Source organism: Sphaerodactylus townsendi, linkage group LG06 (genome assembly GCF_021028975.2).
Source record: "Sphaerodactylus townsendi isolate TG3544 linkage group LG06, MPM_Stown_v2.3, whole genome shotgun sequence".
In the NCBI taxonomy this organism is placed as follows: domain Eukaryota; kingdom Metazoa; phylum Chordata; class Lepidosauria; order Squamata; family Sphaerodactylidae; genus Sphaerodactylus; species Sphaerodactylus townsendi.
In genome coordinates this window covers 42450649-42467080 of record NC_059430.1, presented here as the reverse complement: position 1 = coordinate 42467080, position 16432 = coordinate 42450649, and the positions used below count along the sequence as shown (strand labels likewise).

The 16432-nt window shown below is 43.9% G+C and overlaps 1 protein-coding gene across 1 annotated transcript in view; it reads left to right on the top strand.

The window, feature by feature from the left end:
• The window catches only part of UBN2 (ubinuclein 2), a 47298-nt gene that overhangs the window by 11173 nt on the left and 19693 nt on the right, over positions 1-16432 (top strand). Inside the window, exons 3-10 of the mRNA XM_048500904.1 lie at positions 2621-2722; positions 3209-3346; positions 4753-4865; positions 8561-9053; positions 10117-10187; positions 12283-12412; positions 13734-13852; positions 14704-14817. Coding sequence (XP_048356861.1) covers positions 2621-2722; positions 3209-3346; positions 4753-4865; positions 8561-9053; positions 10117-10187; positions 12283-12412; positions 13734-13852; positions 14704-14817 — 1280 coding nt within the window. The remainder of the gene's footprint in view (positions 1-2620; positions 2723-3208; positions 3347-4752; positions 4866-8560; positions 9054-10116; positions 10188-12282; positions 12413-13733; positions 13853-14703; positions 14818-16432) is intronic.

Genomic DNA, 16432 nt, shown 5'->3' with positions numbered 1-16432 from the left:
GCCCAGCCAGCCTCTTCGGAGGGATTCCATGGTTAATGGTATGGAAAGCTACATAGAGGTCCTGAGGAATCAACAGGCACATGTACCTCTTATCAGTCTACTGGTAAAGGTCATTTTTAGGGGGATGTTTTCTGAGCGATTGAGATGCATTCCTACCTCCTGTACCCAGACAGCTAACTCAGCCTTGCATGGATACCCTCATTCACAAGTGGCAAGGATCAGAATTGGATGTGGTATACCCCACACTTTGAAACACCTTGTCTGCTTCATCAGGTCTCACCAACTGAGAGTCATCCATACAGCTATGATCAGATGGCACTCTGGAATTATCATGAGATGGAAACAGTGCAACTGTTGTATCTAAGCTGTGGCATATGCAAGCAATTCTCTGCAAAATGCATTGCAGAGAAATCACAGTGGGTATATTTTCCAGGTTAAAATTATCTTGGACTTGAGATAAAAGCCCCTTCATAACTTAGGAAAGATCTACAAATGTCATTGTGTAAAACCAGTGGTGGTTCAAATATGAGCGTGGTTCTCTGCCATACTTCCACATGATAAGCATGATCATGTTCTCTCACTTGTGTTTGGTCACATTCAGTTCAAGTTTTCCTACACTTGCACTCTAACCATCTGCCCTGTTATTTCTTCATCCAAAGCTCCTCAGTAAGCCAAAGGACATTCTGAAATGGAAAAAAGAGAGCACTCTCAGGAGCTATTATACTCACAGCTCAGGTCATTTCCATAGGCTGCAATAAAAGCACCAACCTTGTTGGACTGGAAAAACCCCAAGAAACATCAGGAGACCCCTCTTAATCCATGAACCTCCTAGCGTGGACCATCCTAATTGTTTCCCTAGCCCTGCGCTTGTGGAGGTTCCAAGGGTCCATGATTCTAAATGTTACCAGATAATGGTTGGCTCATGGCAAGGGCAAAATAGAAAAATCTTCCATTATCAAACCATGTACCTTATCTCCAGAGAAAACTTAGTCAGGTGTATAACATGCTTATGTGCAGGTCTCAGTACATTCCAGAACAGTCCTGTGGATGTCAGTGGCCATGAAGTCCTGAGCTGCTCCTGTCAGGGCAGCCTCAACATGAACATTAATATTCCCCCAACAGCAAACATAGGGTCTTCAGTGCCTGAGATTGCCAGTGTACTTATCACCTAACATATAACTGTGGGATCTGCTAGGATTTCCCCCTTTCCAACTATTTCCTGTTTTCCTTCCCTGAAAGCCCCCATAGCCTCTCCCCTTTAACTGCTTATTTCTCTGTCTCACTGACTAGCCACCCTACCTTTATCTGCCCCTCTGTCTGCAGCTTTCCCTTCTCTCCCCTGGCAGCCTCTACATGGGAGAACTATGTGCAGTGTTAGCTGCTGGGCCTAGGTGCGTTGTGGAAAATGGACAAGGATTTGCGAAGGGCACCTAACTTTCCTCTGGATTCCCCTGCCCACACTGTTTTCTCTTCACATGGCAACCTTACATCCTCACCTTCCTTTGCTTGCTTGCTTGCTTGCTTGCTTGCTTGCTTGCTTGCTTGCTTGCTTGCTTGCTTGCTTGCTTGCTTGCTTGCTTCCTTCCTTCCTTCCTTCCTTCCTTCCTTCCTTCCTTCCTTCCTTCCTTCCTTCCTTCCTTCCTTCCTTCCTTCCTTCCTTCCTTCCTTCCTTCCTTCCTTCCTTCCTTCCTTCCTTCCTTCCTTCCTTCCTTCCTTCCTTCCTTCCTTCCTTCCTACCCAACAACCAACCTACGTTTTACCTGCCACCCATCTTCAGCCATATTGATTATTTCTTACTTCATTTATATCCCATCTTCCTCCACAGTGGGGACCCAGAGGATCAATGATCCACAATGGGGATCATTCTCCTCCGTTTCATCCTCACTACATCTGGGCAAAGTAGGTTATGCTGAGAATATGTAACCAGCCCAAGATCAGTAGTAAGCAGCCAGGCTCAGGTGAATCATGCAGATCGGATGATAGCAAATCTCCAGTGGTTGGTGTATGGCCTGTCCCTGGTGAGCTTTCACTCAAAGGCCGAAACATCCCTGTCCTCTCCCAATGCCTTTTATTGACAGAAACCAAGCCTGACTGTTGTGCCTACCAAAGGCTGCTAAGGTAATTCATTTCTTAAAACTGCAGGTGCTCCTTCTATTACATTTGGGGTTAAATTTGTCTTTTTTATTGGTTTGGTCTTTTACTGTAGATTTCAAATACTGCAAACCTGGAGCTTGTTTGAAGTTTGTAGGAAGATCTGTCTTGTCTGTTCATGACTCTAATCTTGGGATTTATGTAGGCACAGACATGGATGGCCATGTTGCAGATTAGATGTAATTTATAGAACAAACAATATATTTCTTATAGAGCAAGATGATAGAATTACTAGTGGTTGGTTGGTTAAGCTTTGGATTGGTTATATCTCTGAGAGGCTTCTGCTATAAATTTTCACAACTATGTGATGATCATGGACCTTGATTTAAATCTGATAGCTCTTTTAAATGTCAAATAGGAATCTAATAACACTGCTTTAGTTTTATGCAGACTTTGAAGCCGCCTCAAGCTTTCACTTTTATCTTAAATCATCTTTTGCCCTCAAATGCCTATTTCTTTTATGTTTCAGGCAGGAAAGACTCACAAGCATCGGAAGGACCGCCTTCAGGATCTCATTGACATAGGCTATGGCTATGATGAAACTGATCCTTTTATTGATAACTCAGAAGCTGTGAGTTAATCGGATTTTTATACCTGTATCCTTCTCTTCTTCCAGGAGCTCCTGAGGTTCTCACATAGACCATCTCCCAGGCACCAGCTGTTTGTAGACCTGCTCAGCTTTGGATGCTATCTGACTCTTATTTGATATATTATAGTCATAAATCTGTTTGTCAGAAAGATAACTTACATTAATGATCATGTTTATCCTTAATGATGCACATTACATCACTTCTAAGCCAGCATTCTGGAGATTTTGGTGGGGTACTCTCATACTGTTAGCACTGTAGCACTCCTTATCTTCATTCAGATTGCTTTTAAGCTTTGCTCTGTGTATTGTAGACTTCTGACAACATTTCCACCAGTATGGTAGTATAAACATATATGATTGTCTTTATATATACTGTTTGGTGCTGCATTTTGCAGCATAGCAAATCATCATTTCATGTTAGTAAAGTGATAACTGTCTGCTACCCTGACTCTTCCATTTCCTTCTCAGTATGATGAACTGGTTCCTGCATCATTGACTACAAAATATGGAGGCTTTTACATAAACACTGGAACTCTGCAGTTCCGCCAGGCATCTGACTCTGAGGAGGAAGGCTTTACAGAAGGCAAAAAGCATAGGCCATCTAAAGTGAGCAGTACTAGTTTCTTCAGATTCATATTTTTACAGTTGTTTTCAAACTTTAAAGCGTATCACAAATCACAAACTTTAAAGCGTATCACAATCTTCCATTTTTCATATCAAATTACATAATTAACACACATATTCTGTTTTAATTTTGGCTGTTTTCTGTGTTCTGTTACTATTCAAAGAGTACATGGATGGTCCAGTTAAGTTACAGCAGGGGTCCCCAAACTACGGCCCGGGGGCCAAATGTGGCCCCCTGAAGGCATTTATCCGGCCCACCAGGCATGGCGGCGATGGCTCCATTCATGTGCAGTGGGGGCTCGAGGGAGAGGAGGAACCGGCCCCAATGGCCGTTGATTGCAGTTACATGATGGCACCCCCAAATCTCCATGAATTTTCTGACCCAGAGTTGGAAACCTTACATGTGGCAACGCCTGCTCTGCCCTTCCCTCTCGACTACTACATGTGTTGCTTTCAGGCTTTCTGTTCTGCCTCACTCCCATTGGCATCAGCCAGGCTGGCGAATCGCTCTCTGGCTGCTAGGGAGGAAAGAACCCAGGAAGATACCTGATCCTGGGTTAGATGGAATGTTTCATTGGGAAAGTTCTGCTTTTTTTTTTTACAGGGGAAGGTATTCCACAGCCTCCCCAACAATATTTGGAGTCCACCCTGTACTTGACATACTTTGGTCACTGTTCTAAAAATAGACCATGACAGAAAGGCTGAAAGGTGAAATCAAACATTTTACAATCATTTGTGCATAAGAATTTGTTCATAGTTTTTTTTAGTCCGGCCCTCCAACAGTCTGAGGGACAGTGAACTGGCCCCCTGTTTAAAAAGTTTGGGGACCCCTGAGTTACAGCATCATATACTTTATCATGAAGTCTAGTACTGAGTTGCATGTAGCCTTACTGTTTATTTGACTGGCTGCAGACATCTTTTCTTGCTGGTTTTTGAAGTCTTTCCAACTGAAGATGCCACTGATTCAAAATGGGACTATCTGTGTGGATTCCATATATTCTACCATGGATGTATAGTCCAGCTGGTTGTAATGGATATGATAATAAAATGGGAGAGGCTATTTGTGAGACTCAAGTTGTTAAAGGCTTTTATGGCAAAACCCAAACTTGAAATTGTTTCTAGAATATAATAGTGACATAGTATAAATTCTGTCATAGTAGTACAATACAGTTTTTGCAACCCACCTGAGCTTATTAAGTAACATCTATAACCTGTAAATGAAGAATGATGGTGAGTAAACATAGGTTAACGATTGCCATCAAATCCCCTATGTACCAGGCTGTTTGGAAACAAATTGCCAGACTAGATAGATCTTGTTTGGTCTTAAAACTTTACAGTTGATATTACATTATTTCACTGATGAAGTAATTGTTCTTTGTCCACTCCAGGTAGCTAAACTGAAAGATGGTGAGGACCGTGGAATGAAGAAGCGCAAACGGAAAGAGGAAGAGGCAGAGAAGGAGAAAAAGCCACGAAAGATGAAAGTTTCTAAGCAGCTGGGGTGAGCTTATCTATATTTCTAGCATAGATTATTCTGTTTTGGTTCGGAACTAATGGTAAATCATTTGTGTCAGAGCTTGTCAGTTGTGAGCTGTTTTTTTGCTGAATGTGTTAAAAAATAGTTGTGGTATAGTCATTAATATAAGCTTGGGTTTTGTAATGATTTCTTCCTTTGACACATCTACTAAGTTGTGATTCGGCCCTCGAGGCAACAAATCAGGCCGAGATCAACCAGTTAGGTCCGAGGGCGAGGCGAGCCTGCCCCCTCCTCACTTAATCCGAAGTTGGCCCTTCCCGGTAAGCAGCAGCTTCTCGAGCCAGCCTGGGAAAATAAAATTTAACTCCCTTCTGGCCCGGCTCGCCTCTGCAGAAGCCGGGACGGCCAGACTCCGCGGTAGCAGGATGACAGCTTCCAAGTAAAAAAACAAAACAAACCCTACTCCGCGCCAAAGCGCCCGGCTCCCCACACCACTCCCGCCAAGTCCACCACAAGCACCCACCCCCACCCAGCCTCATTTCCCCGGCCAGCGCGAGAGCCCAAGACCCCGAACTCCCAGCACGGCTCCTGGCAAGTGGCGGTGGGATGATGGGGCTAAAACTACAAAATAAAAACCCACCCAGAGAATGGTCCCACAAAGTTTCCCACCCAAGAAGGGCCTTACACAGTGTCACTGGGCCTTTCCTTACCGTGGCCCGGCGCTGCGCGGGAGATGGCGGGTTTCTACCTCCCTCCCACCCCGCGGCAGGGGCGGCCACCGAAGCGCGGCAGCCCGCCCGCTGCCACGTAGGCCTTCCCGCCGTGGCCCGGCGCTCGCCAGTGGCGGGGTTCCTCCTCCTGCGGCGGCGGCCCACAGGCGGCGCCCCATGCAGCTGGGCCGCACCACGCCCCGTAAGCCCGGCTGCCAGTGGCGGGGTTCCTCCTCCCCGGCGAGGCGTACGGCAGCCCGCCCGCTGCGCTTCAGGCCTTTCCCGCCCGTAAGCTCCACGCTGCTTGAGTGGCGGTACCTCCTCCCTCCACGGCGGGCGATACGCTGCCCGCCCTGCATACAGCTGGGCGCACCGCGCTAAGCCCGGCGTTGCGCCAGAGATGCGGGGTTCCTCCTCCGCCTCCACGGCAGAAGGCCACGAAGCGCGGCCGCCCGCCCGCTGCTGCTGGGCCTTTCCCGCACATTAAGCTCCGGCTGCCAGTGGCCAGCGGGGTTCCTCCTCCATCCCACGGCAGAAGGCGGCCGCAGCAGCCGCCCGCCCGCTGCAGCTGGGCCTTTCCCTTACCGTGGCTCCGGCGCTGCGCCAGGGAGATGGCGGGGTACCTCCTCCCTCCCCGCAGGCGGCCACCCGCTTTAGCCAGCCCTGCCGCTCACAGCTGGAGCCTTTCCCCACTTGCCCGTAAGCCCCAGCGTTACTTGAGGTAAGCGGGGTTCCTCCCTCACGGCAGAGGCGGCCTGTGCCAAAGCCGCCCCGCCCGCTGCTGCTGGGGCCTTTCCCCACTACCGTAGGCTCCGGCTGCGCCCGGGAGGCCCGGCGGGGTTCCTCCATCCCGGCGAGAGCGGCCACAGCAGCCCGCCCGCGCTGCACCCTTCAAGCCTTTCCCCTTGCAGCCAGCCCGGCGCTGCGCCAGTGGCGGGGTTCCCCGGCAGGCACAGCGCCCGATGCAGCCCACGCTGCGTATCGTGCCTCAGTAGCGGCATCAGGCGGCTCTTCTGAGCGGCCTTTTAGCGACCCAGCACAGAAGCGGCGGGGTCGTGTGAGCACTTCCTGGGCGTGCGCCTGGGATGCAGCTGAGAACTGCTTGTGACATCAGGGGATGGAAGGGAGTGAGGGAAAGCCACAATCACAGGCTTCTCCGCCAGTGGAAGGCAGGACAGCACAGTAAGGCTGGAAGAAAAAAGTGCTGGGGAAAAGAAGCAAAGTGAAGGAATCCACATCCCACAATGTTAGAAATGTGGCAAAACAACACTTTAACTGAAAAAATCAACTACTTTAACTGGACCTTTAACTAAAAGCTTTGTAATAAATTTATTATGAATTCACCTGCCTGGGAGTTTCTTACCACAGTGCAGCAAAACATGGATTAAAAGCGCTGGATCCTCAAGGATCCATAGTTTCACTTGATCACCCAAAATCCACCACCACAACATGGCACAAGTCCTTGGAGCCGCATGTCTGAACAAAGCAGTCACACATCCATCTTCGCCTTGGCCCAACAGTGCCGCCAAAAGCATGGTTAAAAGCATGGATCCTCAGGATCCATGGTTTTCACTTCCAGTCACTTTAAAATCCACCACCACATCATGGCACAAGTCGCCCAGACGCATGTCTGCACAAAGCAGTCACACATCCAAACTTCATGGCTGGCCCCGGCAATTGCCCCAAGAACATGATCAAAAGAATGGATCCTCCACGATCCTAATGATTTTCTCGCCGAGTCACCCAAAATCACACAAAACATCCGCACAGTAGCATAAAATCTGTTTTAAAAGCAAAGGTTCCTCAAGGATCCTTTGGCCCCTCAACCAGAGCTGCCAAACCTAGGGGGTATGATCCTTGAAAGTCTCCAGATGATGCCACCAAAGTTGCGGTGTCTCTAGCTAAAATGTAATTTATCCGAGAGCTTTAAAAAAAAAAAATGGATTTTGCATTTTTCATCCCCTCCTACATTGGGTGATAATGGACCACCTGTTTGTGGGTCCATAGCAAGGCCCCCTGAACCAAACTGCACCGACATGGGAGGTGTAGTCAGAATGGCGTCTGGGAGACGCCTGAAGTTTCGGTGATGATGCTTAAAATGCGCCCTCTGCAGGCTTGGGAATTCCCCATTGAAGCAATTGAAAATTCAATGCAAACCACAGAATCTTAAGGCAAAATCCTGGGGTGCCTGTAGGGGCTTTTGACCCTAAAAGATATCAACATAATTATGGGAATTATCTTCAGATACTGTTCTGATCCATACCCCAGAAGTTTGGTACAGTTTGGTTGAGACCCTGTTATGGACCACTCAAAATAACCCTATATTCCATTGGCTTCCATTGGCAACAATGGAATATGTGGGCCTATCTTTGAAGATCCTAACCAGGCCCCTGAATAAACTGCCACCAAACTTGGGGGCATGAAATCAGAACAATTCTGAAGATGCCCTGGAATTTTCATGCCAATATCTTCAAAATTACGCTACGAAAACAGGGAAGAAACATCAAAATAAAACCAGCCGAGGAATCTCGAGTCCAGTTAATATCCGAATACAGCAGGCTCCAGATGGGATCCGACCCCATACATCCGAACTGGACCCGAATCCGAACCGGGGCCGAATTTTTTTCCCATTTACCAACCCTAATCTCTACTTAAAACTACCTGCCAGGAAAATAGTCAGAGCTTCTAACACCGGCTGTTTCTAAGTTTATAACTTATAATAGGGCTAAGTGAAGAATCATGTTGTGAAAATTACTTTGCAATTTTCAGTCCTTGTTGAAGACTTTGTAAAGCAAATTATTTAAAAGTGACCTGAAACTCTTGATGGGAAATGTGATTACCAGCCTTTCTGTGGAATTGCAATGGAAACCTGGGAAATGGTACATTCATTAATAATAATTCGTAAATGTTCTACTGCTGAAGATTAATGATGTTTAACTAAAATTAGGTTCTTGTTTGAGAGTGTGGTTGATTGACTTTTTAACTGCTTTTCTCTTTTCTTTTTTGCAGAGTGGTGGCCTTAAATTCACATAAATCTGAAAAGAAAAAAAAGAAGCAGTACAAGGATTCATTCTCATTGTCTGCTATGATTCAAAAGTTGCAGAAGGAAGAGGAAGCTTTCAGGAAGAAAGAAGTGACTCAGAATTGCACCGTGGCTGTTTCCAACTCTGCACCCAATAAACTCCCAGCTGCCCCAGCCACTGCTGGAAGTGACATCTCTGACTTGAACCTCAATGTTACAGACCTTTCTATTTTTGGCTGCACAAATGAGCATGAGCTCCTGCAGGAAACCGAAAGTGCCCTAGAGATCCTGGGAGATATTGACTTGGATAGGCTGCTTGATGGTGCCTCCAATGGCAGCCCAGTTTCTGAACCATCTGGGGAAAATGGAAGTTCCACTCATCCATCTCATCCCTCTGAGATCCTGACATTGAAACAGGTCCCTGCCCTCCCAGAACGTCTGCCAGCACATCTGGAAAAGCGCATTGAAGATCTTAGAAATGTAAGTATTGGCCTCCCTAGTGCTGAATTTTGAGAAGAGTTGTTGAATCAAACTTGAACTTGGACAGCATGTGTCATCCTAAAGCCTACATGGAAAACATTATTTACTTAAAATATTTGTATTCTACCTTTCCATAAAATGTGTTCAAACATTATTAGCTGAAAGTAGCAGCCGACTTGTTCACTTTTAGTTATCCCAAGTTATACACAAGTTGCATTGAACTCGCAAATGCTGCAGTTGTTCTTATATGTTACTTATGAGAGAGTACGAGTGACAGTCCCTGGAGGTCATCTGTTTGCTTACTAAGGTTTCTAAAAGTGAATCTTTAATCAGAAATATATGTACCACCAAGTAGAAATTCTGTTCTCCTACCTTTGCAAGTTCCACTAGTAGATATTCCAATTGTCTGTTTTAATTCAATTGAAGAACTCTCCTTTCTTAGTTGAAGGCTAATTTGCATATGCACATATGCTTGATTACTCAGTCTTAGATGATGTACAGCTGAATGAATAAACTACCAATGTTTTAAAATATATGTGTTTGTGGAAATGCCACAACCGTATTGGTATTTTGAGGGATGGAAGTTTTGCATATGCCCTCCCTGGTGTTCTCTAAAATACATTTTTACATAAGCAGTGTAACTTTTGCTCTTTATCTATATGGCATTTGAGTTCAGGAAACATCTTGATATGGTGGAGGGACATTAAGGTACTTTATTAACTCCTTTTTCCAACCACCCAAAAATATTAGTTAGAAGCAAGTGATTTGTTTGTTACAATGCTTATACCTGATCATAAATCATATGATTGTACAAATAAATGATTTTTATGTTATAATGCCTATGCCTGATCATCATTCATATGATTGAGGAAGAAGTAATAGCTATGTGGCATTGTAAGGTAACTAATGTACACATATAGTACATGACAGTAGTGATTGTTTTCTAAACTACTTTGTGACTTATCTGTGCAATTAACAGTCAAACAGAGAGCAGCTCAACAGGCAAGATAGGCATTTTGGGATAAAATGTACCCAAAGTTGTCTTTGTTTTTGCTTCTTCTAGGCTGCCAAGCTCTTTGATGAAGAAGGTAGAAAGAAATTCTTCACACAGGACATGAACAATATCCTGCTGGAGTAAGTGTTTTTTTATGATGAGAGTGTTTAGTTTAGGAAAGGGAATGAGAATAAGCTGATGTCCTGCAAAATTTTGGGATAATCAAGTAGGTGGATTTTTTTAAAGGTAAAAGTTTTTCAACTATGCTTATCTTAAGATCTTTCTAATTGAAAAAGAGTAATATGTATGCAAATTTATGTGGGAAAAGACTCCCCAGTTCCTCTCTGCTGTACAGAGAAAAGCCTCCTTCTAAGCTCTGCTGTGTCCTTGCTCTTTATAAATTGTGTAGTATAGAATCCAGGCTGAATATTTATGTAAGTAAAGTTTCCCCTTCAGTCGTATCGGATCCTGGGGTACCACTGCAAGCAGTGATTTTATAGGCAAGCCGTTTTTGTGGGGTAGTTTGCCATTGCTTTCCCCGGCTATTCTTTACCCCCCAGCTATATGCTAGGTACTCATTTACCGACCAAGGAATTGATGGATTGCTGAGTTGACCATGAACCAGCTGCCAGGATATCTGACCCACAGGGGGCTCGAACTCCTGACCGTGTGAGTGGCAGTGCAAGCACTTCAACCACTACACCACGCAGCTCCTGAATATTTATGTAGCTAAACCTAAATTCATTTACTACTTATAGTCATTCAGCTCACTATTCTTCCAGTGGCTGTATCATGTAGTCTGGATACTTTCCAGCCTGGCTATGGAACTGAATATAGCCCTGGTCATCCTGGTGGATGGTCTGTGCCAAGAGACAGTCAAGGCTTATTCATTCTCCTGTACCTCACAGTGTTTTTTGACACCATCAGTGTTAGTATCCTTCTGCACCATCTTTCTAAGCTGGGATTGGGAGGCACTATTTTACCGTGGTTCATCCTTCCTAAAGAGCAGCTTTCAGAAAGTGGTCCTGGGAGCTTAGCCCTAAGAACATAAGAACATAAGAACAAGCCCTCTGGCCTGTAGGGCCCTACAAGGCTGCACCTTGTTCTTTGTGCTCTTTACGAGCTAGGTGAAACCACTGGGTGAGATCATTCCGAGAACTGGGCTGAGCTGTCACCAGTGTGCAAATGATAATCAGCTCTGTCTTGCACTTCTGGCCTCTCCCAGCAGTGCTGTACACACACTGAACAGATACCTTCAGGCAGTTTTGGAGTGGATGCAGGCTAAACTGCTGAAGCTTAACTTCGACAAAGCAACAGTGCTGTTGGTGAGAGGAAGGTCTCACCTGGAATTTAAGGGGTCAACTGTTCTGAAAAGTGTTGCACCCTCCTTGAAGGAACAGGTTCATGAACGAGTGGCAGCCATGAACAGGATTGCCATTTGCCAGCTTCTATTGGCTACCCTGCTGTGGCCTTTCTTGGGCAGAAGAAATCTGCCCATTATGATGCAAGTTCTGGTCACATTTAGATTACTGCAATGTAATGAACTTGCGACTGCCCTTAAAAATGTTCAGAATCTTAATTTGGTGCAGAATGCAGCAGCAAGGATATCACGTCAATCTTGGTCTATCTATAACTAGCTCCCAGTCTGTTTTGGGGTAGAATTTAAAGTGCTGGTGTTGACCTTTAAAACTGTGTAAAATTTGGGACCAACATACCTGAAGAATAGTCTTCTCACTTATGAACGTTCTTGACCAGTGTGATTATCTTCTGAGACCCTGCTTTGGGGCTCCTTCCTTTTGAGCTTGGGCAGGTAGCAACCTGGCAGAAGGACTTCTTGATTGCGGCACTGGAACTGTGGAACTTTCTCCTCAGAGAGACTCATCTGTTATTTCTTGTTACCATCTTTTTCCAGTAGGACAAGACTTTTATTTTTTTTGTTAATGATCCCTTATTCCAACTCAATGTTTTAACGCTTTTTTGTTTTTGTGTGTATGTTTTAGCACTGGTATTTGTTTTAATGATGTATTTCACATTGGTTTAAAGTTATTCTAAAATATGTGATATCATGTGTGTTTTTAATTTGTTAGTTGCTTTGGTGGCCATTATGAGGACAGAAAGTTGGGGGTGTACATTTTGAAAAGTAAAATATGCAGCACCCTTAGGAAGCCTTTTAAGTAAATCTTTGCCTTCCTCAGCTATTTTTCATTTATTGCAAATTTGTTTTCCATTTGTCAGTATTGAGCTGCAGTTACAGGAATTGAGTCCTCACATCTGCAATGGAGTGTACTCTCACCTCGAGGCTTTCGTGCCATGCAATAAGGACACATTGATAAAACGTTTGAAGAAGCTTCACCTCAATGTTCAGGTAAAAGGATCTGCAATATGGTTATATAGGAGGGTAGACTATTAGAGATGGGTCATCCACATGGTTTCCTGTACAACGAAGCTTTCAATCTAAAAGGTTTTTATATACAATTAAATTTTGTATTTTAAAGGTGCTGGCTGCCACAAATTGAAGGAATATGGGATCAAAATGTTTTAAGAATCATGAACCCTAAGAATTGTAGTATATTGAGTTTCAAGCTCTTACACAGTGAGAGTTTCATTGAATAGGACTCATGACAGTTTAGATTTGAAACTGGCTTACGTCTGTTGGCTGTGAGTATCAGTGGTTTTTAGGGAGATTCTACACAGCCAATCTAAATGGGATAAGAAGGCAAAAAACCATTTTGGGGGCAGAGGTTCGCATAGAACACTCCCCCCAAATGGGTCAGATCCATTTTAGAGAGCCCAACCCAGGTTAAATGAAGATTGCTAAACAAGTGATCTTTTCTCTGTAACCCAGGTTTCAAATGCTTCCTGCTTGCCTGTGCAAACTGCGGCACCAGGAAACATCCAATTTCCCCCTGTCCATCTATCATTTAAATGGATTCGCTAGAATTCAATTGGCGGCCTCCATGTTCAGATTAGGGGAGATACTTGGTTGCAGGGGGGAATCTCTGGCTGCCAACCATTCCAGTCCCAAACACTGGGGAAGGGGGGTGGGGAGAGATTTTTTATTTTCTTGCCTGGAAATTGCAGGGCCATGGAGGTCCCCTACAGGTCACTGTAGCTTCACATGCATCCTGGGAAGGAAAAAAAAGCCAAAATTTTGCATTACAAATGTTTTGGTGCGCCATTTGCAAAAAGGATGTCCAGTTCTATATAATATTTTTGCTGTTACGCTTTTATTGCCAGTATGATAGTAGAAAGTGCTGTCAAGTTGCAGGCGATTTATGGCAATCCCAAAGGGTTTTCAAGGCAAGAGACATTCAGAGGAGGTTTACTATTGTCTGCTTCTGTGTAGGATCCTGCAGTTCCTTGGTGGTCTCCCATCCAAATTCTAATCAGTTCTGACCCTCCTTAGCTTCTTAGATCAGATAAGATTAGACTAGCCTGGTTTATCAGGTAAGGGCTTCATTACCAATATAGAAGATAATTTCATTTGTTCTCTTTTTTTTCTCTGTTCTTACTTAGAATGAAGTTATTCTAAATTTCCTTCTAGACAGCAGACGAGCAAAAAAAAAAATTAACAACCAAATTGTCACTTCAGGAGATATATTTGTTCCAAACAGAAGGGACCATTTGGGAAACGTATCAGTTGGATAGAGTCTTACATCACTATTCTACTATTTATGTCTTTTCAGGATGACTGCTTGAAGGAACCATTGCAAAAACTGAAATTGGCTGTCAGCAATGTCATGCCTGACCAGTTATTCAAATACCAGGAGGACTGCCAGGCCCACAGTCAGGCCAAGAATGCCAAGTATGTACTTGAGCCATGGGATATATTTGGCTAATGTACACGATTCATGGAAGAAAGCAGGGCTATGAAAAGGCAGACACTTCCCAGGGGAGGGGGCACTTACTGCTCTCTGTAATTGTTTTGTGATTGTTCTTTTGAAACTTTCATTTGAAGTTTTGTTCACAGTATAATAGGTAAAGAATGAGGGAAAACAGCCATAGTGGAAACCTTCACAAAATGGCGTGGAACAAGTCTTGGATCACTTGTTCTTGCTTGTTTGTAGTGTTTCACACAACAAAGAACTTGGAACTAGTGAAGCTTCTTCTTCAGCAGACTACCTGCGTTTGTTTTCATTCAGTTATACTATGAGCATTTCCTCTACAAGTTGGAAATGTGGTAAATAGTTAAGAAGCAAACACAAAACGTTAATTACATCTGGGTGTGTATGTTCTGTAGAATCTTCACTTAATCGCAGAAATTGACATTTTGAATCAGTTTGATATATGAAATACTTTTTTCTCTTAGGGAAAAAAACAGATTTCTAGGTGTTAAGGTTGTAGAACAAGTTTCCGTTTTAGGCACATGAACACATGAAGCTGCCTTATACTGAATAAGACCATTGGTCTGTCAAAATCTCCCCTGACTGGAAGGGGCTCTCCAGACCTGAGGCAGAGTAGTCTGCCCAGTTCCTTGTCTTTCCACACAGATCACTATTGTCTATGCCTTTACTGACCATCTCTTCTCTGTCTGCATTCTTTCCTCCCCCCCGCCCCCACTCTTTACATTCATTCAGAACTTTTAACATCTGCAAACTAATATTGGAAATAAGTATACCTATTTTTTCAACAAGGCAGTTACTGGTTTGGGTCTAGATTGCAGGCAGAAGATGAACGAGAAAAGAATGGCTCAGAAGAGGAAGATGATGAGAAGCCAGGAAAGAGGGTTGCAGGACCAAGAAAGAAATTCCACTGGGATGATACAGTGAGGTATGATACAATATTGCCCGTTTATCCACTAAAATATTTTTTTTGAATGGCACTTGGAGACATTGTCACAGCATAACCTTCCTTTAATAATATTGCTCATTTGGCCTGCAGACCTTGGGCAATGATCATAGCACAATCAGATGCCAACTGCCAGGCAAAGGAATGTTTGCAAATATTCTTATTTTTGAGTCCATGCAGAATAATTTGAGTTGTAGTAAAATGTTAATCTCTGTGTACATAATGAATATAATGTCCTTATACGCTGTTTTTCCTAATATATGATGCTTCAATTGGTAAAGTCAGGCTGTTGCCTGGATTGTAGGGACCTTATCACTCCAGTCTTGGTCCGTCTACACTGGCTCCGATTTGTTTCTGGGATCAGTTCAAGGTGCTGGTGCTGCTCTTAAGACATTGATTGGGACTGGCATACATTAAGGACTGCCTAGTCCAGGGGTAGGGAACCTGCGGCTCTCCAGATGTTCAGGAACTACAATTCCCATCAGCCCCTACCAGCATGGCCAATTGGCCATGCTGACAGAGGCTGATGGGAATTGTAGTTCCTGAACATCTGGAGAGCCGCAGGTTCCCTACCCCTGGCCTAGTCTAATACAAAGCTACCTGACCACTGTGATCATCTTCTCAGGCCCTGGTTTAGATGCCCCCTAAGCTTAGACATGTGGAATCCCGAGATATGTCCTTCTTGGTCATGGCACCAAAATTATGGAACTCCCTTCTAAGGAATGTTTGTCTCCTTTCATCACTGTCTTCACCCAGTGTGTGGAGACTTTTTGTTTCAACTAGTGTCCCATCAGTGACCCTTTGTCCTGCCCTAAGTTTTAATTGCTTGTTTCTGTGTTTTTAAATATAAGCTTTAGTAATATTGGTTTTCTGATGTGTTTTTATATTGATTTGTTTTTAATTGTTAGCTGGTAATCCTGATTGGGCAGAAAAGCAGAATATAGTGTTTGTAAATAAATGAAATAATAAATAAGCTCAAAGTGGTTGTTGGGTAATTAATGTAGTACAACTCTTCAATAGTTGAAAACTATGTGAAAGTCTATGTATTACGTTAATGTTGCTAATGAGATTACTAGAATTATTAATCCTGTCTTGCAAACTACCAGTGTGGGTTATGTTTTACTTGGACACTCAGTATATTTTCGAGATACTGCGCAGTAATCTATCTATGCATCTTCCTTTAATCACACCAAGAACCTCATCCTAGCACTTTTGGATTTTCTGTGTACCACATGAAGCCCCTTATAAATGTGTGTGTGATCCTGTTATGCGTCTTAAAATTTGATGGCCTGCTGCTCTTCCTCATCTTTTAGGTTGTTGTAGCACCTATCCCAGTAAATAAAACTGTAAAGAAATATGTGGGTAAACTGCCAATTGTCTAGCAAAATATGGTAATCTGCCATTTTTATTTTATATATTTTATTTATTGTGAACTTTCAATAGATTTGGCTATTCCATGAGTGAAACATCACTGCAAAAAGCACTTGTGGGGTGGGGGTGTGGGCAGTGACGTAGGTATAGATTTTTTATGGGGGGGGGTTGCCTCACCATTAAACAATGGTGTTTAAATTAGGGAGCCCAGATTCTCCTTTTAATT